This window comes from Salmo trutta, chromosome 15, assembly GCF_901001165.1.
Source record: "Salmo trutta chromosome 15, fSalTru1.1, whole genome shotgun sequence".
In the NCBI taxonomy this organism is placed as follows: Eukaryota; Metazoa; Chordata; class Actinopteri; order Salmoniformes; family Salmonidae; genus Salmo; species Salmo trutta.
Window position 1 is genome coordinate 63,829,563 of NC_042971.1, and position 23,731 is coordinate 63,853,293.

At 42.2% G+C, this 23,731-nt stretch overlaps 2 protein-coding genes across 5 annotated transcripts in view; one reads left to right on the plus strand and one right to left on the minus strand.

Annotated features, from left to right (window-relative positions):
* The window catches only part of LOC115149539 (FSD1-like protein), an 82,987-nt gene extending 62,837 nt beyond the window's left edge, over positions 1 to 20,150 (minus strand). For 2 of the 4 annotated variants that reach the window (XM_029692483.1, XM_029692482.1), the window contains exons 1-3: positions 20,005 to 20,150; positions 2,825 to 2,920; positions 2,388 to 2,519 (exon numbers count right to left, since the gene is read on the minus strand). In XM_029692483.1, coding sequence (XP_029548343.1) covers positions 2,388 to 2,519; positions 2,825 to 2,920; positions 20,005 to 20,139 — 363 coding nt within the window. In that variant the 5' untranslated portion in view covers positions 20,140 to 20,150. The remainder of the gene's footprint in view (positions 1 to 2,387; positions 2,520 to 2,824; positions 2,921 to 20,004) is intronic. The other 2 variants (XM_029692486.1, XM_029692485.1) reach the window with 1 other exon arrangement.
* Positions 20,151 to 20,302: 152 nt separating this feature from the next.
* Positions 20,303 to 23,731, plus strand: part of ift74 (intraflagellar transport 74) — a 48,964-nt gene continuing 45,535 nt past the window's right edge. The window contains exons 1-2 of the mRNA XM_029692481.1: positions 20,303 to 20,464; positions 20,717 to 20,869. Coding sequence (XP_029548341.1) covers positions 20,750 to 20,869 — 120 coding nt within the window. The 5' untranslated portion in view covers positions 20,303 to 20,464; positions 20,717 to 20,749. The remainder of the gene's footprint in view (positions 20,465 to 20,716; positions 20,870 to 23,731) is intronic.

Consider the following 23,731-nt stretch of genomic DNA (forward strand, 5'->3'; position numbering starts at 1 on the left):
CCAGTACCCTGCCCTGAACCTTAGTTACTGTTACTAGCCGGCCTCCACCCAGTACCCTGCCCTGAACCTTAGTTACTGTTACTAGCCTCCACCCAGTACCCTGCCCTGAACCTTAGTTACTGTTACTAGCCAGCTTCCACCCAGTACCCTGCCCTGAACCTTAGTGACTGTTACTAGCCTCCACCCAGTACCCTGCCCTGAACCTTAGTTACTGTTACTAGCCTGCCTCCACCCAGTACCCTGCCCTGAACCTTAGTTACTGTTACTAGCCAGCTACCACCCAGTACCCTGCCCTGAACCTTAGTTACTGTTACTAGCCTGCCTCCACCCAGTACCCTGCCCTGAACCTTAGTGACTGTTACTAGCCTCCACCCAGTACCCTGCCCTGAACCTTAGTTACTGTTACTAGCCTGCCTCCACCCAGTACCCTGCCCTGAACCTTAGTTACTGTTACTAGCCTCCACCCAGTACCCTGCCCTGAACCTTAGTTACTGTTACTAGCCTGCCTCCACCCAGTACCCTGCCCTGAACCTTAGTTACTGTTACTAGCCTCCACCCAGTACCCTGCCCTGAACCTTAGTTACTGTTACTAGCCTGCCTCCACCCAGTACCCTGCCCTGAACCTTAGTTACTGTTACTAGCCTCCACCCAGTACCCTGCCCTGAACCTTAGTTACTGTTACTAGCCTGCCTCCACCCAGTACCCTGCCCTGAACCTTAGTTACTGTTACTAGCCAGCTACCACCCAGTACCCTGCCCTGAACCTTAGTTACTGTTACTAGCCTGCCTCCACCCAGTACCCTGCCCTGAACCTTAGTTACTGTTACTAGCCGGCCTCCACCCAGTACCCTGCCCTGAACCTTAGTTACTGTTACTAGCCTGCCTCCACCCAGCACCCTGCCCTTAGTTACTGTTACTAGCCGGCCTCCACCCAGTACCCTGCCCTGAACCTTAGTTACTGTTACTAGCCTGCCTCCACCCAGTACCCTGCCCTGAACCTTAGTGACTGTTACTAGCCAGCTACCACCTGGTTACTCAACCCTGTACCTTAAGAGACTGCTACCCTATATAAATAGACATGGAATCCCTGGTCACTTTAATAACGTTTACATGCCGTGTTACCCACTTCATATGTATATACTGTATTCTAGTCCTGGTTCATCCTATATAACTACTGCTGTCCACTTCATATGTATATACTGTATTCTAGTCCTGGTTCATCCTATATAACTACTGCTGTCCACTTCATATGTATATACTGTATTCTAGTCCTGGTTCATCCTATATAACTACTGCTGTCCACTTCATATGTATATACTGTATTCTAGTCCTGGTTCATCCTATATAACTACTGCTGTCCACTTCATATGTATATACTGTATTCTATATAACTACTGCTGTCCACTTCATATGTATATACTGTATTCTATATAACTACTGCTGTCCACTTCATATGTATATACTGTATTCTATATAACTACTGCTGTCCACTTCATATGTATATACTGTATTCTAGTCCTGGTTCATCCTATATAACTACTGCTGTCTACTTCATATGTATATACTGTATTCTAGTCCTGGTTCATCCTATATAACTACTGCTGTCCACTTCATATGTATATACTGTATTCTAGTCCTGGTTCATCCTATATAACTACTGCTGTCCACTTCATATGTATATACTGTATTCTATATAACTACTGCTGTCTACTTCATATGTATATACTGTATTCTATATAACTACTGCTGTCCACTTCATATGTATATACTGTATTCTATATAACTACTGCTGTCTACTTCATATGTATATACTGTATTCTAGTCCTGGTTCATCCAACATATACACAATCACCGGACAGTATGTTAGGTATATAGGAAAATGGATCTCTCCTACAGACAGTGAGTCATAGTTTGCTGTATAAAGCAGTAAGGCGTTGGGAAATTCAGTTACTCTTCCATTGAACATCAGGATGTGTAAAACTAGTGACCTAAAGGACTCTGAGCGTGGTATGATCATCGGTGCCAGGCATGGCGGATCCAGTACTTCAGACTCGGTACTAGATGGGTGAATCTAATACACTGGCCAGTGAGAGTATATGTATACACTACATGACCAAAAGTATGTGGACACCTGCTCAGCTACAACAGCCTCTACTCTTTCTGGGAAAGGCTTTCCACTAGATGTTGGAACATTGCTGCTGGGACTTGCTTCTATTCAGCCACAAGAGCATTAGTGAGGTCGGGCACTGATGTTGGGCGCTTAGGGCTGGCTCGTAGTCGGAGTTTCAATTCATACTAAAGGTGTATAGTACCTGTAGTTTGTGTGCCTTCTTGGACCCCTCCTGTTTGATGGTGTTGGGTTAGGGTCAGGGGTTAGGGGTCAGGTACCTGTATTTCCTGTGTCTTCTTGGCCCCTTCCTGTTTGATGGTGCTGATCATGCTCTCCTTCATCTCAACAAGGACGGTGAATAACGTGTCAAACTCCTCCTCCAGGTCTGACACTGCTTGTGGGGAGTTCACCTTCGAAAATAACACAAATACATATACACATATACATACATACATACATACATACATACATACATACATACATACATACATACATACATACATACATACACACACATATATATAGATTATCCTCTGAACCCAGAACCATATCTCGGCGTCACAAGAGTCTATAGATTGATTAACATGGCATATTTGGTAAATGGAAATTACTGTACAAGATTGTAATACCAAGATTATTATTGCTGTGTGTTATGTTTAATGTAATTGACTGAGTGATATATATATATATATATATATATATATATATATCTTACCTGGACACCAGCCAGAGAGTGACTAAGTGTTTCCATGAAGTTATGGAGCTCCTCATTTTTATTGGCCAACGTGGTTATTATTCTTTGTAAGGCCTCCTGCAACACAGAACATATATTATAAAAAAAAAATATATATGTTATTTATATAGCGCTGTTCATTACACAGGAATGTCAAAGCTCTACGTAGAATATAGGGGGTGTTTCTCAAAATGAATAGCTATCCAGCTAGTTAAAACAGGCAGAAATGACCAAAATATAATGTTATTCAAGGTAGATGTAAATTCATCGTGGGTAGCTAGCTAGCTAGCTAAAAATGATTCGTGGCTATCTGGCTAGCTAACAGTAGTAGGTAGCCAGTTAGCTCTACTGACTTGCTATCTACGCACACGACAGTGCCAAAATTAACACAGTATGTATTAATCAACGTATCATGATTAGGGCTTTTATGGTGACCGTATTACCGCCAAACCGGCAGTCACGAGTCACGACCTCACAGTAACTAGGTTTCTCCCAGCTCTGATGATGCTGATGGTCATTAGTTGCCTACCAAACTAGCTGACTGCCTGGTACTCAGCACTCTATTGTCCCTATAAATCACTCTGAATCTAATCAAACTTTTTATGAGAGCCCATGAGCTCATGTTGTGCAACATTTCTATAGGCTATGCAATTGAGTGAGAAAAATCAGAGTGATGGCCTCTATTAAAAAGAGGAGGATCCCATCAGCTTTCTATAGGCTAGGCATATTATATTTATTTATCAACTTTCCTAATATTAAGCAAATTGTTTCTCTTTACAACAGGAGTATATCCTAGCTGGCTGGCATGAAAATGAACCAAGGGAAAAGCGTCCTCCATTCACCATTTAAGACATATAATAATGATAATGGTCTATTCCAAATCAAAACTAAATTTCACACATATACAGCGCATTTGGACAGTATTCAGACCCCTTAACTTTTTCCACATTTTATTATTATTCTAAAATGGATGAAATAATTTTTAGTCCTCATTAATCTAAAACACAATACCCCTTAATGACAAAGTGAAAACAGGTTTTTAGGATTTTTTTAGCATTTATAAAAATAAAGAAAACAGAAATACCTTATTTACATAAGTATTCAGACCCTTTACATAAGTATTCAGACTCTTTGCTATGAGACTCAAAATTGAGCTCAGGTGCATCCTGTTTCCATTGATCATCCTTGAGATGTTTCTACAATTTGATTGGAGTCCACCTGTGGTAAATTCAATTGATTGGACATGATTTGGAAAGGTACACACCTGTCTATGTAAGGTTCCACAGTTGACATTGCATGTCAGAGCAAAAACAGTCATGAGGTTGAAGGAATTGTCCGTAGAGCTCAGAGACAGGATTCTGTCGAGGCACAGATCTGGGGAAGGGTACCAAAACATTTCTGCAGCATTGAAGGTCCCCAAGAACACAGTGGCCTCCATCATTCTTAAATGGAAGAAGTTTGGAACCACCAAGACTCTTCCTAGAGCTGGCCGCCCAGCCAAACTGAGCAATCGGGGGAGAAGTGCCTTGGTCCGAGAGGTGACCAAGAACACAATGTGGCAATTGGAGAACCTTCCAGAAGGACAACCACCTCTGTAGCACTCCTCCAATCAGGCATTTATGATAGAATAGCCAAATGGAATCCACTCCTCTGTAAAAAGGCACATGACAGCCTGCTTGGAGTTTGCCAAAAGGCACCTAAAGACTCTCAGACCATGAGAAACAAGATTATCTGGTCTGATGAAACCAAGATGGAACTATTTGGCCTGAATGCCAAGTGTCACGTCTGGAGGAAACCTGGCACCATCTCTACGGTGAAGCATAGTGGTGGCAGCATCATGCTATGGGGATGTTTTTCAGCGGCAGGGACTGGGAGACTAATAAGGATCAAGGGAAAGATGAACAGAGAGAGTACAGAGAGATCCTTGATGAAAACCTGCTCCAGAGCACTCAGGACATCAGATTGGGGCGAAGGTTCACCTTCCAGCAGGTCAACGACCCTAAGCACACAGCCAAGACAACGCAGGAGTGGCTTCGGGACAAGTCTCTGAATGTCCTTGAGTGGCCCAGCCAGAGCACGAACTTGAACCTGATCGAACATCTCTGGAGAGACCTGAAAATAGCTGTGCAGCAACGCTCCCCATACAACCTAATAGAGCTTGAGAGGATCTGCAAAGAAGAAATGGGAGAAACTCCCCAAATACAGGTGTATCAAGCTTGTAGCGTCATACCCAAGAAGACTCGAGGCTGTAATCGCTGCCAAAGGTGCTTCAACAAAGTACTGAGTAAAGGGTCTGAATACTTATGTAAATGAATTATTTCAGTGTTTTATTTTGAATACATTTGAATACATTTCTAAAAATGTGTTTTTATTTTGTCATTATGGGGTATTGTGATGTCATTATGGGGTATTGTGATGTCATTATGGGGTATTGTGATGTCATTATGGGGTATTGTGATGTCATTATGGGGTATTGTGTGTAGATGGATGAGGACATTCTAGAATAAGGCTGTTACGTAACAAAATGTGTAGAAAGTCAAGGGGTCTGAATACTTTCCGAATGCACTGTATTATATGTAAAGACAAGATTAAATCAAGAATAGTGTGATGGATGACAATATTAGCCTATCACTTGTGAATGATGCCCAGCTTGCCTTTTTTTGCGACTTTTTCAAATCATAGTCCCACACCTCATGTTTAGTCAGTTAAGAACAAATTCTTATTTACAATGACGGCCTACCAAAAGGCCTCCAGCTGGGATTAAAAATAAAAAATATAAGACAAAACACACATCACAACAAGAGAGACAACACTACATAAAGAGAGACCTAAGATAACAACATAGCAAGGCAGCAACACATGACAACATGGTAGCAGCACAAATAAAAAATGTACAAACATTATTGGGCACAGACAACAGCACAAAGGGCAAGAAGGTAGAGACAACAATACATCACACAAAGCAGCCACAACTGTCAGTAAGAGTGTCCATGATTGAGTCATTGAATGAAGAGATTGAGATAAAACTGTCCAGTTTGAGTGTTTGTTGCAGCTCGTTCCAGTCGCTAGCTGCAGCGAAGTGAAAAGAGGAGCGACCCAGGGATGTGTGTTGCTTTGGGGACCTTCAACAGAATGTGACTTGCAGAACGGGCGTTGTATGTGGAGGATGAGGGCTGCAGTAGATATCTCAGATAGGGGGGGGAGTGAGGCCTTAGAGGATTTTATAAATGTTTAATTTTATTTTAACTAGGCAAGTCAGTTAAGAACAAATTGTTATTTACAATGATGGCCTAGGAACAGTGGGTTAACAGCCCAACCAGTGGGTCTTGCGACGGGTATACAGAGATGACCAGTTTACAGAGGAGTATAGAGTGCAGTGATGTGTCCTGGTGGAAAAATTTGATGGCCGAATGGTAAAGAACATCTAGCCACTTGAGAGCACCCTTACCTGCCGATCTATAAGCTACGTCTCCGTAGTCTAGCATGGGTGGGATGGTCATCTGAATCAGGGTTAGTTTGGCAGCTGGGGTGAAAGAGGAGCGATTACGAGAGGAAACCAAGTCTAGATTTAACTTTAGCCTGCAGCTTTGATATGTGCTGAGAGAAGGACAGTGTACCGTCTAGCCATACTCCCAAATACTTGTATGAGGTGACTACCTCAAGCTCTAAACCCTCAGAGGTAGTAATCACACCTGTGGGGAGAGGGGCATTCTTCTTACCAAACCACATGACCTTTGTTTTGGAGGTGTTCAGAACAAGGTTAAGGGCAAAGAAATCTTGTTGGACACCAGGAAAGCTTTGTTGTAGAGCGTTTAACACAAAATCCGGGTAGGGGCCAGCTGAGTATAAAATTGTTTCATCTGCATACGAATGGATGAGAGTTTCCTACTGCCTGAGCTATGTTGTTGATGTAAATTAGCCTAGCCCATAGTCCTATATGTTTTAATAAGGTTAGTAGCCCATAGGCCTATATGTTTTAATAAGGTTAGTAGCCTATAGTCCTATATGTTTAATAAGGTTAGTATCACACCTCATGTAGCCCATAGTCCTATATGTTTAATAAGGTTAGTAGCCCATAGTCCTATATGTTTAATAAGGTTAGTAGTCCATAGTCCTATATGTTTAATAAGGTTAGTAGCCCATAGTCCTATATGTTTAATAAGGTTAGTAGCCCATAGTCCTATATGTTTAATAAGGTTAGTAGCCCATAGTCCTATATGTTTAATAAGGTTAGTAGCCCATAGTCCTATATGTTTAATAAGGTTAGTAGCCTATAGTCCTATATGTTTAATAAGGTTAGTAGCCTATAGTCCTATATGTTTAATAAGGTTAGTAGCCCATAGGCCTATATGTTTTAATAAGGTTAGTAGCCCATAGGCCTATATGTTTTAATAAGGTTAGTAGCCCATAGGCCTATATGTTTTAATAAGGTTAGTAGCCCATAGTCCTATATGTTTAATAAGGTTAGTAGCCCATAGTCCTATATGTTTAATAAGGTTAGTAGCCCATAGTCCTATATGTTTAATAAGGTTAGTAGCCTATAGTCCTATATGTTTAATAAGGTTAGTAGCCCATAGTCCTATATGTTTTAATAAGGTTAGTAGCCCATAGTCCTATATGTTTAATAAGGTTAGTAGCCCATAGTCCTATATGTTTAATAAGGTTAGTAGCCCATAGTCCTATATGTTTAATAAGGTTAGTAGCCCATAGTCCTATATGTTTAATAAGGTTAGTAGCCCATAGTCCTATATGTTTAATAAGGTTAGTAGCCCATAGTCCTATATGTTTAATAAGGTTAGTAGCCTATAGTCCTATATGTTTTAATTAGGCTTGTATCACCCCTCATGTATCCTAGCCCATAGTCCTATATGTTTAATAAGGTTAGTATCACACCTCATGTATCCTAGCCCATAGTCCTATATGTTTTAATAGGGTTAGCACCAGTTGAACAGTGATTCCTCGACACAGTGGGTGCGGTGGGCGGATGTTAAGAAGCAACCTTTGCCTCCCGAGCACATTGGGGAGTTGCAGCAATGAGACAAGAGCGAAAGTAGGATGATAAAGGCAGTAAAAATGTAAATAAATTCTAATATTCAGCTCAAGGGCACAACGGCCACTGGCCGCAAAAAAGGGCCTCGATTTTTTTTAGGGGGGCATTACGGCCAAACAAAGAGGATGTCGCACGGGAAATGTAAGGCTTATTATCAAGTGCTTGTCTCATTGTGAATGAGTGACTGATGAAGTGTGTACAGCCTGCGCAAAAAAAACAAAGCAGAGATCATGTCTTTCAAGATACTTTTTTCAAAATCATCATTAGACTCGCATCATGCAGCCTTAGAATGTATTAAATATCAAAACATATAGCCCAACGTTTATAGAACAACTAAAGTTACATTAATAACTCTAAATGAAGCACATAGGAGGACTTGCTTCTCTATTAACCGCTTAACACAGAATAGCCACATGTTCACACTTCCTCAAATCACTTGGAGAAAATATCCTTTCTATTTTATTCAGCTTTGTTCAATTATATTATTTATACTATAATATAATACCTTGGAATTCTATGCAAATCTTGTCTGCTAAATGAACTAGTGTCGCCCACAGCCATATGGCATAGCCACATCAGGACCCTAACATAAGGACAACTCAGAGGATGCTATTCTGTTCTTCTGAAATAGACTACATTTTCTTCTTATCATGTTTCTTTAGACCTGTCTAAAATAAATCATGGATTTATTGTGAAGGTGGAGGCTATATTACATGGATTTATTGTGAAGGTGTAGACTATAGTACATGGATTTATTGTGAAGGTGGAGGCTATATTAAATGGATTTATTGTGAAGGTGGAGGCTATATTACATGGATTTATTGTGATGGTGGAGGCTATATTACATGGATTTATTGTGAAGGTGGAGGCTATATTACATGGATTTATTGTGAAGGTGGAGGCTATATTACATGGATTTATTGTGAAGGTGGAGGCTATATTACATGGATTTATTGTGAAGGTGTAGGCTATATTACATGGATTTATTGTGAAGGTGGAGGCTATATTACATGGATTTATTGTGAAGGTGTAGACTATATTACATGGATTTATTGTGAAGGTGGAGACTATATTACATGGATTTATTGTGAAGGTGGAGGCTATAGTACATGGATTTATTGTGAAGGTGGAGGCTATATTACATGGATTTATTGTGAAGGTGTAGACTATATTACATGGATTTATTGTGAAGGTGGAGGCTATATTACATGGATTTATTGTGAAGGTGGAGGCTATATTACATGGATTTATTGTGAAGGTGGAGGCTATATTACATGGATTTATTGTGAAGGTGGAGGCTATATTACATGGATTTATTGTGAAGGTGGAGGCTATATTAAATGGATTTATTGTGAAGGTGGAGACTATATTAAATTGATTTATTGTGAAGGTGTAGACTATATTAAATGGATTTATTAGACATTTTAAAATGTAGATGTTCCAGAGGTCAGCATCAGTGTCTTGTAGACTAAATGTGGAAGCCAGGAGATGATAAATGTGTTTATGTTAATTAACGGCTAATTACCGTGAGACCGGCAGTTATTCGCTTAACAATCAACGGCTGACTAAATGTAATGATCGCCACAGCAACATCAGAAGTGTCAGTCAGAATCCACATAGAGAAGTAGTCCAACCATCAGTTTACCAGACTAGTGTGATTAAAAATAACACAACTACTAAACGTATTATCATGTACTAAGTATAACACCTAGGTCTAGACCCCCTCGTTCACTGTTTTGTCCATAAAGATTAAAGAACCAAAATGGCCTCTCAGTTTGAGATTTAGAGTGAGAGACAATGTATGAGACAATCTCTACTATGGCTGTGTGTAGAGCGCTAAACCGTCTCGGTGCTGTGTGTGTAGAGCGCTAAACCGTCTCGGTGCTGTGTGTTCAGAGCACTAAACCGTCTCGGTGCTGTGTGTTCAGAGCACTAAACCGTCTCGGTGCTGTGTGTTCAGAGCACTAAACCGTCTCGGTGCTGTGTGTTCAGAGCACTAAACCGTCTCGGTGCTGTGTGTGTGTTCAGAGCACTAAACCGTCTCGGTGCTGTGTGTGTGTTCAGAGCACTAAACCGTCTCGGCTTGTTGTGAATGGCCCATCACCCTAAAGGCTCATTGTGAATGGCCCATCTCCCTAAAGGCTCGTTGTGAATGGCCCATCTCCCTAAAGGCTCGTTGTGAATGGCCCATCTCCCTAAAGGCTCGTTGTGAATGGCCCATCTCCCTAAAGGCTCGTTGTGAATGGCCCATCTCCCTAAAGGCTCGTTGTGAATGGCCCATCTCCCTAAAGGCTCGTTGTGAATGGCCCATCTCCCTAAAGGCTCGTTGTGAATGGCCCATCTCCCTAAAGGCTCGTTGTGAATGGCCCATCTCCCTAAAGGCTCGTTGTGAATGGCCCATCTCCCTAAAGGCTCGTTGTGAATGGCCCATCTCCCTAAAGGCTCGTTGTGAATGGCCCATCTCCCTAAAGGCTCGTTGTGAATGGCCCATCTCCCTAAAGGCTTGTTGTGAATGGCCCATCACCCTAAAGGCTCGTTGTGAATGGCCCATCTCCCTAAAGGCTCGTTGTGAATGGCCCATCACCCTAAAGGCTCGTTGTGAATGGCCTACATAATAGGCCACACTGAAACTGGCACCAACACAGTATCTGGCACCAACACAGTGCCTGTCTCTATATATAGGGAATAGGGTTCTATAGGGCTCTGGTCTAAAGTAGTGCACTATATAGGGAATAGGGTTCCATAGGGCTCTGGTCTAAAGTAGTGCACTATATAGGGAATAGGGTTCCATAGGGCTCTGGTCTAAAGTAGTGCACTATATAGGGAATAGGGTTCCATAGGGCTCTGGTCTAAAGTAGTGCACTATATATAGGGAATAGGGTTCCATAGGGCTCTGGTCTAAAGTAGTGCACTATATAGGGAATAGGGTTCCATAGGGCTCTGGTCTAAAGTAGTGCACTATATAGGGAATAGGGTTCCATAGGGCTCTGGTCTAAAGTAGTGCACTATATAGGGAATAGGGTTCCATAGGGCTCTGGTCTAAAGTAGTGCACTATATAGGGAATAGGGTTCCATAGGGCTCTGGTCTAAAGTAGTGCACTATATAGGGAATAGGGTTCCATAGGGCTCTGGTCTAAAGTAGTGCACTATATAGGGAAAAGGAAACCATTTGGAACACTGATTTGCCATCTCTTCACCAGCATTAGTTTTCTATTTTGAATTTATTAAGGATACTCTTCCTGTTGTCCAAACAAGATTAAGGCAATTACGTCACAAAAAAATCCTAATTAAAACAGTACATCATACAATACATTATCACACCACTACATACTGTATCTACAGTACATTATCACACCACTACATACTGTATCTACAATACATTATCACACCACTACTCTACCAATACATACTGTATCTACAATACACCACATTATTACACCAATACATACTGTATCTACAATACATTATCACACCACTACTCTACCAATACATACTGTATCTACAATACATTATCACACCACTACATACTGTATCTACAATACATTATTACACCAATACTCTTGATTGGCCTGCACAGAGCCCTGACCTGAACCCCATCGAACACCTCTGGGATGAATTGAAACTCCAACTGCGAGCCAGACCTAATCACTCAACATCAGTGCCCGACCTCACTAACGCTCTTGTGGCTGAATGGAAGCAAGTCCCAGCAACAATATTCCTTCATCTAGTGGAAAGCCTTCCCAGAAGAGTGCAGGCTGTTATAGCAGCAATGTTCCAACATCTAGTGGAAAGCCTTCCCAGAAGAGTGGAGGCTGTTATAGCAGCAATGTTCCAACATCTAGTGGAAAGCCTTCCCAGAAGACTGGAGGCTGTTATAGCAGCAATGTTCCAACATCTAGTGGAAAGCCTTCCCAGAAGAATGGAGGCTGTTATAGCAGCAAAGGGGGGACCAACTCCATATTAATGCCTTCCCAGAAGAGTGGAGGCTGTTATAGCAGCAAAGGGGGGACCAACTCCATATTAATGACCATGATTATGGAATGAGATGTTGGACGAGCAGGTGTCCACATACAGTACATGACCAAAACTATCTACAATCCAAATGGTTTAATACCACAATATTAAAAAATTACTATGTACATGTGTGTAGTGTGTGTGTGCACACCTGTGTGTGTGTGTGTGTGTGTAGTGTGTGTGCGGCTGTGTGTGTGTGTGTGTGTGTGCGCCTGTGTGTGTGTGTTTGCAGCTGTGTGTGTGTGTGTGTGTGTGTGTGTGTGTGTCTTCACAATCTGCGTTGTTCCATAGGGTGTAGTTTTCTGGTTTTTTTAAATTTTATTTTACTACTTGCTTGAGTTAGTTGATGTGGAATAGAGTTCCATGTAGTCAAGGCTCTATGTAGTACTGTGCGTTTCCCAGAGTCTGTTCTGGACTGGAGGACTGTAAAAAGACCCCCTAGTGGCTTGTCATGCGAGGGGGGGGGGGGGGGGGGGTATACATGGGTGTCTGAGCTGTGCACTAGCCGTTTAAACACAGACAGCTCGGTGCTTTCAACATGTCAATACCTCTCACAAAAGACATGTAGTGATGCAGTCAAATCTCTCCTCTTACTTTGAGCCAAGAGAGATTAGCATGAACTCTGCATGTCAACACAAGCAGACAAAAGACCCAACCCCAGCTAATTCTCTTCATTAGGACACCCGTCACCCTCCTCTGTCAATTGAATTAGTGTACAGTGTCAATATTGCCTTCAGTATTGACTACAGTACAGCCTACACAGTAACTGAGAGGACCGCGATGGAAATAAAGATGGAGGTTTTGTTGACATTGTTTCCGATGTGGGACAGACAAACAGCAAGGTTTATACAACCCATCACTGTTGGAAATCAAATGCCAAGCTAGAAGAAATAGATTCTTAAAATGTCTTATTGCCATTGGTCGCATGTTGTCTGTTAGCTCAGGGTTAACAAATGCTATGTGTGACCAGTCTATCCTGGGGCTAAGAACAACACAGTGGGAAAAGGCCTATTGTGGTCTGTCCTCAAGTCATTTTAAAATGTCTTGCCTCTGTTCGTTAGTGACTTATGTTGTAGTGTACATGATGCTTGCTGACCTATATGTTGTACACTAAAGTATCAAAATCACCAATTTACTGGAGATTTGGTAAAGGTTTGTAGTATAGTAGTTCCAATTTAATACCATCAAGATGGATTTGATTTGGATTGATATTTGAATGTGCATCAGTACCAGGCTATACATCAAACACCTAAATACCAGGCTATACATCAAACACCTAAATACCAGGCTATACATCAAACACCTAAATACCAGGCTATACAACAAACACCTAAATACCAGGCTATACAACAAACACCTAAATACCAGGCTATACAACAAACACCTAAATACCAGGCTATACAACAAACACCTAAATACCAGGCTATACATCAAACACCTAAATACCAGGCTATACAACAAACACCTAAATACCAGGCTATACATCAAACACCTAAATACCAGGCTATACATCAAACACCTAAATACCAGGCTATACATCAAACACCTAAATACCAGGCTATACATCAAACACCTAAATACCAGGCTATACATCAAACACCTAAATACCAGGCTATACATCAAACACCTAAATACCAGGCTATACATCAAACACCTAAATACCAGGCTATACATCGAACAGGACAAACAGAATCATAGATAAAATATTCCACTGATTCCAAGGAGCCATTTCCCCAGTTCAGTTTCCACATCCAACTACAGTAATACCAGATATCCACTGTACAATAACATATACACTGAGTGTACAAAACATTAGGAACACCTCACTTCACCTCACTTGTTAAATCCACTTCAATCAGTGTAGATGAAGGGGAGGAGACAGGTTAAAGAAGGATTTTTAAGCCTTGAGAAAATGGAGACATGGATTGTGTATGTGTGCCATTCAGAGGGTGAATGGGCAAGACAAAAGATTGAAGTGCCTTCGAATGGGGTATGGTAGTAGGTGCCGGGGCGCACCGGTTTGAGTGTGTCAAGAACTGCAACGTTGCTGAGTGACCATGCTACTGAGCAACACAACATGATTAGGCAGATTGGAGGATTGGCCTTCACATCTATTTAAAGCTGCTGCATGACACCACAGACTGATGATAATCTTAATGCGCGCATTAGATCGGCTAACCCTACAAAATGTTTTCTGACCTACTACATCCACTGGTCCCTATCTCCTAGGCACTCCGTAGATGTGAGAGGATTTGACCGTTTGAACAGTACAGTAAGACCTTCTTTCTAGGGAGTTTTCCCTAGGGAGTTTTTCCTAGCCACCGTGCCTCTTTCACATGCATTGCTTGCTGTTTGGGGTTTTAGGCTGGGTTTCTGTACAGCACTTTGAGATATCAGCTGATGTAAGAAGGGCTATATAAATACATTTGATTTGATTCTCTGTGCCCTCTGAAAAGGACTGGTGTAATGTTGACCTTAGACTACCCATCCAATCCAACCGATAGATAACCCCATGCTAATTGACAACAACTAACTCAGATGAACATGGAGGTTACATAACAATGGTGTAGCAGAAGCTTGTAGGCCTACACATAACAGCAGAACCTTGTAGGCCTACACATAACAGCAGTAGCTTGTAGGCCTACACATAACAGCAGAACCTTGTAGGCCTACACATAACAGCAGAAGCTTGTAGGCCTACACATAACAGCAGAACCTTGTAGGCCTACACATAACAGCTGTCATGAATATCTTTAGGAGAAGTAGAGGAGTCAGGCGCAGGACACAGGGATCAATGTAAACAAACGTGTTTACTTGAATAATCAATAAATCTTCTCCGAGGACAATACATATCGCGGAGAAACACCTCCGTTCACACACAACAGGAAACAATTACCGACAAGACAAACAGGAAATGCAGAGGTTTAAATAATGAACATAATTAGGGAAAATCAAAACAGGTGTACACAATAAAGACAAAACCAAACGAACAGTGAAACATCGATCGGTGGTAACTAGTAAGCCGGTGACGTCGACCGCCGAACGCCGCCCGAACAAGGAGGGGCCGCCTTCGGCGGGAGTCGTGACAACAGCAGTAGCTTGTAGGCCTACACATAACAGCAGTAGCTTGTAGGCCTACACATAACAGGCCTACACATAACAGCAGTGTTACAGCAGTAGCTTGTAGGCCTACACATAACAGCAGTGTTACAGCAGTAGTTTGTAGGCCTACACATAACAGCAGTGTTACAGCAGTAGCTTGTAGGCCTACACATAACAGCAGTGTTACAGCAGTAGCTTGTAGGCCTACACATAACAGCAGTGTTACAGCAGTAGCTTGTAGGCCTACACATAACAGCAGTGTTACAGCAGTAGTTTGTAGGCCTACACATAACAGCAGTAGCTTGTAGGCCTACACATAACAGCAGTGTTACAGCAGTAGCTGTGATACCATCGATCACCACATTCTTTTGGAGAGATTGGAAACCCAAATTGGTCTACATGGACAAGTTCTGGCCTGGTTTAGATCTTATCTGTCGGAAAGATATCAGTTTGTCTCTGTGAATGGTTTGTCCTCTGACAAATCAATTGTAAATTTCGGTGTTCCTCAAGGTTCCGTTTTAGGACCACTATTGTTTTCACTATATATTTTACCTCTTGGGGATGTCATTCGAAAACATAATGTTAAATTTCACTGCTATGCAGATGACACACAGCTGTACATTTCAATGAAACATGGTGAAGCTCCAAAATTGCCCTCGCTAGAAGCCTGTGCTTCAGACATAAGGAAGTGGATGGCTGCAAACTTTCTACTTTGAAACTCGGACAAAACAGAGATGCTTGTTCTAGGTCCCAAGAAACAAAGAGATCTTCTGTTCAATCTGACAATTAATCTGGATGGTTGTACAGTCGTCTCAAATAAAACTGTGAAGGACCTCGGTGTTACTCTGGACCCTGATCTCTCTTTTGAAGAACATATCAAGACTGTTTCAAGGACAGCTTTTTTCCATCTACGTAACATTGCAAAAATCAGAAACTTTCTATCCAAAAATGACGCAGAAAAATTAATCCATGCTTTTGTTACTTCTAGGCTGGACTACTGCAATGCTCTACTTTCCGGCTACCCGGATAAAGCACTAAACAAACTTCAGTTAGTGCTAAATACGGCTGCTAGAATCCTGACTAGAACCAAAAAAAGTATCATATTACTCCAGTGCTAGCCTCCCTACACTGGCTTCCTGTTAAGGCAAGGGCTGATTTCAAGGTTTTACTGCTAACCTACAAAGCATTACATGGGCTTGCTCCTACCTATCTTTCCGATTTGGTCCTGCCGTACATACCTACACGTACGCTACGGTCACAAGACGCAGGCCTCCTAATTGTCCCTAGAATTTCTAAGCAAACGGCTGGAGGTAGGGCTTTCTCCTATAGAGCTCCATTTTTATGGAATGGTCTGCCTACCCATGTGAGAGACGCAGACTCAGTCTCAACCTTTAAGTCTTTACTGAAGACTTATCTCTTCAGTAGGTCCTATGATTAAGTGTAGTCTGGCCCAGGAGTGTGAAGGTGAACGGAAAGGCTGGAGCAACGAACCGCCCTTGCTGTCTCTTCCTTGCCGGTTCCCCTCTTTCCACTGGGATTCTCTGCCTCTAACCCTATTACAGGGGCTGAGTCACTGACTTACTGGTGTTCTTCCATGCCGTCCATGGGAGGGGTGCGTCACTTGAGTGGGTTGAGTCACTGACGTGGTCTTCCTGTCTGGGTTGGCGCCCCCCCGTTGGGTTGTGCCATGGCGGAGATTTTTGTGGGCTATACTCGGCCTTGTCTTCGGACGGTAAGTTGGTGGTTGTAGACATCCCTCTAGTGGTGTGGGGGCTGTGCTTTGGCAAAGTGGGTGGGGTTATATCCTGCCTGTTTGGCCCTGTCCGGGGGTATCATCGGATGGGGCCACAGTGTCTTCTGATCCCTCCTATCTCAGCCTCCAGTATTTATGCTGCAGTAGTTTATGTGCCGGGGGGCTAGGGTCAGTCTGTTTCATCTGGAGTATTCTCTTGTCTTATCCGGTGTCCTGTGTGAATTTAAATATGCTCTCTCTAATTCTCTCTCTCTCTTTCTTTCTTTCTCTTGGAGGACCTGAGCCCTAGGACCATGCCTCGGGACTACCTGGCATGATGACTCCGTGCTGTCCCCAGTCCACCTGGCCATGCTGCTGCTCCAGTTTCAACTGTTCTGCCTGCGGCTAATATCCACCCGGCACAGCCAGAAGAGGACTGGCCACCCCTCATAGCCTGGTTCCTCTCTAGGTTTCTTCCTAGGTTTTTGGCCTTTCATGGGAGTTTTTCCTAGGGAGTTTTTCCTAGCCACCGTGCCTCTTTCACATGCATTGCTTGCTGTTTGGGGTTTTAGGCTGGGTTTCTGTACAGCACTTTGAGATTTCAGCTGATATACGAAGGGCTATATAAATAAATTTGATTTGATTTTGATTTAGCTTGTAGGCCTACACATAACAGCAGTGTTACAGCAGAAGCTTGTAGGCCTACACATAACAGCAGTGTTACAGCAGTAGCTTGTAGGCCTACACATAACAGCAGTGTTACAGCAGTAGCTTGTAGGCCTACACATAACAGCATTGTTACAGCAGTAGCTTGTAGGCCTACACATAACAGCATTGTTACAGCAGTAGCTTGTAGGCCTACACATAACAGCATTGTTACAGCAGTAGCTTGTAGGCCTACACATAACAGCAGTGTTACAGCAGTAGCTTGTAGGCCTACACATAACAGCAGTGTTACAGCAGTAGCTTGTAGGCCTACACATAACAGCAGTGTTACAGCAGTAGCTTGTAGGCCTACACATAACAGCAGTGTTACAGCAGTAGCTTGTAGGCCTACACATAACAGCAGTGTTACAGCAGTAGCAGATACACGTCAGCTACAAAAGGCAGGGGTTTAACAGGATTTAAAGCTACTCTCAACAAGCTATTTCACAGTAGAGATACACAGCAAAACCCTCTGTGGACATTCCCCAGGGCTGTGTCTGGTACAGCAACCTATTTATTCCATATATAGATGCACTGTTTTTGACCTGAACCCATACTAGTTGGAGGAACTCTCCCCACCCCAAAAAAAAAAAAAAAATCTGGTGATGTTTTCCTAAATTGAGAAAAATAACAATGTAGTGGAAAAACAGCATGGAGTAAGTTATGGATAATAATAATATCCTTTGGAGGAAGGATGTTTGACGCCTAATTGGCTCTAAAAAAAAGAGCAGGTTCTGCAGTACTCAGAAACAGTCTATTAGTCATTTTATGCTGTGAATAGAAATACTACTCATTTGAGATGTGGTTACTACCAGTCAGTAAGTAGTGGACTGGATACTGTAACCACAGCAAAGTCCTCCTGCCTAGGAAACACATGTCAACTCAATGCTGGCCTCAGGCCTGTATCTATTTCAGTAGCATTCTGTTCAACCCAATGGATACTCCACTGTAAAAAACACTGTTTAGGAGTGATGTCAAAACCTAGGACCCTAAATGACAAAGCTCAAACATGGTGAATTGGTTTTAAAAGTCAAGTGAAAGGTGGTTTGATTCAATTATTATTATTTTTTTAAATCTGAAACTAAAATGAATTTCCAGGTGTGTGGCTGTATGAAATTCCTTTACTGGACACTACTCTCTAGCACTTAACAAAAACAAAACATACAAAACATTGATGAACGACTAACTCAAACCCCAGCCAAATCGAACTGTAATGGTTTCTATTGGATATTGACAATTATATATTTTTTAAATAAATAATATAAAATGGGTTAATGTTTGTAAAGTCAGAATATGATTGCAAATATACTGTCTGTCTGCCTTCCTGTCTGAGGTCCTGGCTCACAACTAGTGCTGCTGTGCCTTTCAGAATGATGTCACACCTATCCTCTCTGACCGAGGGTTATAATAGACCTGTACCACTGGTGTGACCTCTCTCTCTCCCTCTCTCTCTCTCCCCGAGGGTTATAATAGACCTGTACCACTGGTGTGACCTCTCTCTCTCTCTCTCTCCTCTCTGACCGAGGGTTATAATAGACCTGTACCACTGGTGTGACCTCTCTCCCCCCTCTCTCTCTCTCCCCCCCTCTCTCTCTCTGACTGTGTAATAGACTTAGAAGAAGCTTAGATTGACAGCACGTGCTAAAGGCTATACTCTCTTTTTCATGTACATCTTTCCTTCCTCCCTTTTTTTTCCTCTTTAGAAAGGAGAGGGGGCCATACAGGTCATTTCCTGTGTGATAGTGACACCCTAGTAATGCTGGTAACAAACAGGAAACAAAGACAAACGATAAGATTATCCTGTTGCTATAGGCCCTTGACAACAGACTTAAAAGCAATGTGTCTGACATTTCATAACAAATAATGTTTATTTTTTTCAGGATTACTTTTTTCAGGATTACAAAAAAATATTGTAATATTCTGAGATGCATGACAAGACGTGTTAGCACAAATATTGACTTTATAATAATATGATGTTTTGTTATTGTTGCAATAACAGACTGTCAGACCTAAAGTGGCAGACAAATCAACAAAGCCTATAGGACAGGCAAAGCTGTATAATAAAAAGACATGAATGACTTTGACACCTACTGTGACTGTCAAAACCACAATAGAAATTAGGAAGTGAATTACTTTACAGAAGTGCACCTATTCAATAACACGATCAATGTCAAACGTGTCAAATCATTGATGGGTAGTGGAGCTGCTGTCCCTGTCACCGGAAAGACGTGTGAATACCAGTCATTGGAGAATAACCAGAAAGAAACATTATATCAGAAAATATCTCGTTTCCAAGTCAACAGATTCTTCATAAGCAACAGAACGAATGTGAACATGTTTCCAGCCCTAAAACATCACGCATATTGGTGATAAAACAATGACAACGTAATGTTGGACTAATGTTCGTTCTCAGCAAGCTCGTCTCGTTACATTACAACTATCACTTTGACTAACCGTGAAGCTTGGAAGCCGTACACAATGTTGCCAGTATTACGGCATGCACAGCTGACGACCCGAATCATCATCGATATCGGTTCCTAACACACCGGGTACACTTACTTTTTGAGAGTCCATACCGAGGACCGAAACACAAATATAATCAAATCCAATGCATGCAAAGGCAGGCAGGCGAAGTTCTCTCCAAAAGAGGAAGACGATTACCCCACTGGATGGCGGAGCATAGTGCACGTACATGCGCAGTAGTTTTTTAACCCTCGCCCTCATAAATTAGAGGCAAAACCCCCCCCTGTCAAAATGTAGACTTGTTGCGCCCTCCACTGGACTAAAGAAGGACGTGTTAGATGTGTTAGTAAACGTTCATAAGACAGTGGTCACGGAGGGCTGGGTTCTGCAGAGAGATTCCACTTCTCAGAGATTTCCCCCCGAAGTCTCGCGGTAACGGGCGGTTGCTGTGGTAACGTCAAAAAGAAGTGTGCTGGTAGCTTGCTTGCTACAACAAAAATACAAAACATTTACAGTCAGTCATATTGAGCGGTTTGACACCTATACAAAACACGAGGTAAGTTGGTACACTTATATTATGCATTGTAGTTACCTTGAAATTGTCGAGACAAGAGACAACGGTTTCATTAGCAAACTAGCTAGCAACATCCAGCTAACATTAGCCTCGCTAGCTAACACGTTACTAGTAACTAAGTTAACTAACGGTACTTCGCTCAGAAATTCACCACGCCTCTGTTTAGTTTAGCTTTGCTAACGTTACTCCAGGCAGTTGCTTGTCGTTGAAAGACGACTGAATTTTCTCCTGCAGGATTTTGTGGAGAGGAGAGAAACCAGTGAAGAGATGGCGAGCCAGAGGCCACCGTCAGGTAGACCGATGAGTCGGGGGTCTCTAGTACCAGGGACTGGGAGACCTCCAACTGCCACCAGACCTCCAGCCACAGCCATTAGGGTCGGAACTGGGGTAAAGTTTTATTGCAGATCCCTGACTAACCATCATCACCATTTACACACCTTCTGTAGCGTATGGACATACAGTACAGTTCCTAATTTTATTTTTAATTTTACCTTTTAATTAACTAGGCAAGTCAGTTAAGAACAAAGTCTACACACCCCATTTTGCTGGCTTAAAATTAAATCTAAAAAGGGATTAAAATTGAAAATGTTTCCCTACAGATCTACACATCCTGCACCACATTTTCAAAGTAAAAGAAAAAGTAGAGAATATTTTCTTAAAAATAAATAAACAAAGATGTCTTCACACCCCAGAGGTAATACTTGGTGCAAGCACCATTGGCAGAAAATACAGCTGAAAAACACTTTGAATACAATCCTACCAACTCTGGACAACTTCAATGGCAACATATATCCTCAAGCTTATTGAGAAAATTATTTGAGAATCATTGATGGACAACAATATTCAAACCTGGTTTCTGATTTTCTAACAGATTTATTACTGTGTACTCGGGGCTCCCGAGAGGCGCAGTGGTCTAAGACACTGTATCTCAGTGCAAGAGGCATCATTGCAGTACCTGGTTTGAATCTAGGCTGCATCACATCCGTGATTGGGAGTCCCATAGGGCGGCGCACAATTGGCCCAGCGTCGTACGAGTTTGGCCGGGGTAGGCCGTCATTGTAAATAAGAATTTGTTCTCAACTGACTTGCCTAGTTAAATATATATATATATTTTTTTATATATATATATTTTTTTAAATCGGGAAAATATTCACACATTTTGTTACATTACAGCCTAAAAGGGATTAATTAAAACATGTTCCTCATCAAACGACACACAATACCCCATAATGACATCACAATACCCCATAATGACATCACAATACCCATATTGACAAAGAGAAAACAGGTTCTTCAAATTGTACATAAGTATTCAGACCCATTGCTATGACACTTGAAATTAAGCTCAGGTGCATCCTGTTTCCATTGATCATCCTCAAAATGTTTCTACAACTTGATTGGAGTCCACTTGTGGTAAATTCAATAGATTTGACATGATTTGGAAAGGCACACACCTGTCTATATAAGGTTCCACAGTTGATATTGCATGTCAGAGCAAAAACCAAGCCATGAGGTCAAAGGCAGGATTGTTTCGAGGCATGATCAAGAGAAGGGTACCAAAAAGAATTCTGCAGCATCGAAGGTCCGCAAGAACACAGTGGCCTCCATCATTCTTAAATGGTAGAAGTTTGGAACCACCAAGACTCTTCCTAGAGCTGGCCGCCCGACCAAACTGAGCAATCTGGGGAGAAGGACCTTGGTCATGGAGGTGACCAAGAACCCGATGGTCTCTCTGACAGTGCTCCATAGTTCCTCTGTGGAGATGGGAGAATCTTCCAGAAGGACAACCATCTCTGCAGCACTCCACCAAGCAGGCCTTTATGGTAGAGTGGCCAGACGGAAGCCACTCCTCAGTAAAAGGCACATGACAGCCCGCTTGGAGTTTGCCAAAAGGCACCTAAAGGACTCTCAGACCATGAGAAACAAGATTATCTGGTCTGATGAAACCAAGATTGAACTCTTTGGCCTGAATGCCAAGCATCACGTCTGGAGGAAACCTGGCCCCATCCCTACCGTGAAGCATGTTGGTGGCAGCATCGTGGTGTAGGGATGTTATTCAGAGGCAGGGACTGGGAGACTAGTCAGGATCAAGGGAAAGATTCACGGAGCAAAGTACAGAGAGATCCTTGATGAAAACCTGCTCCAGAGCGCTCAGGACCTCAGACTGGGGCGACCCTAAGCACGCAGCCAAGAAAACACAGGAGTGACTTTGGGACAAGTCTCTGAATGTTCTTGAGTGGCCCAGCCGGAGCCTGGACTTGAACCTGATTAAACATCTCTGGAGAGACCTGAAAATAGCTGTGGAGCAACGCTCCCCATCCAACCTGACAGATCTTGAGAGGATCTGCAGAGAATAATGGGAGAAACTCCCCAAATACAGGAGTGCCAATTTTGTAGCGTCATACCCAAGAAGACTCGAGGCTCTAATCGCTGCCAAAGGTGCTTCAACAAGTACTAAGTAAAGGGTCTGAATAGTTTTAATTTATTTTACAGCTGTAACTGCTGCCTAAGGTGCTTCCACCAACTATTAACTCGTTTGAAAACATACAGTGGCTTGTGAAAGTATTCACCCCCTTTGGTTTTTTTCCTATTTTGTTGCCTTACAACCTGGAATTAAAATATATTTTTTGGGGGGGGGTTTGTCTCATTTGATTTACACAACAAACCTACCACTTTGAAGATGCAAAATATATTTTTTTTTATGAAACAAACAAGAAATAAGACAAAAAAAAATGAAAACTTGATCGTACATAACTATTCCCCCCCCTAAAGTCAATACATTGTAGAGCCACGTTTTGCAGCAATTACAGCTGTAAGTCTCTTGGGGTATGTCTCTATAAGCTTGGCACATCTAGCCACTGGGATTTTTTCCCATTCTTCAAGGCAAAACTTTTCCAGCTCCTTCGAGTTGGATGGGTTCCGCTGGTATACAGCAATTTTTAAGTCATACCACAGATTCTCAAATGGATTGAGGTCTTGACTTTGACTAGGCCATTCCAAGACATTTAAACGTTTCCCTTAAACCACTCGAGTGTTGCTTTAGCAGTATTCTTAGGTTCATTGTCCTGCTGGAAGCTGAACCTTCGTCCCAGTCTCAAATCTCTGGAAAACTGAAACAGGTTTCCCTCAAGAATTTCCCTGTATGTAGCGCCATCCATCATTCCTTCAATTTGGACCAGTTTCCCAGTCCCTGCTGATGAAAAACATCCCCACAGCAATGATGCTGCCACCACAATACTTCACTGTGTG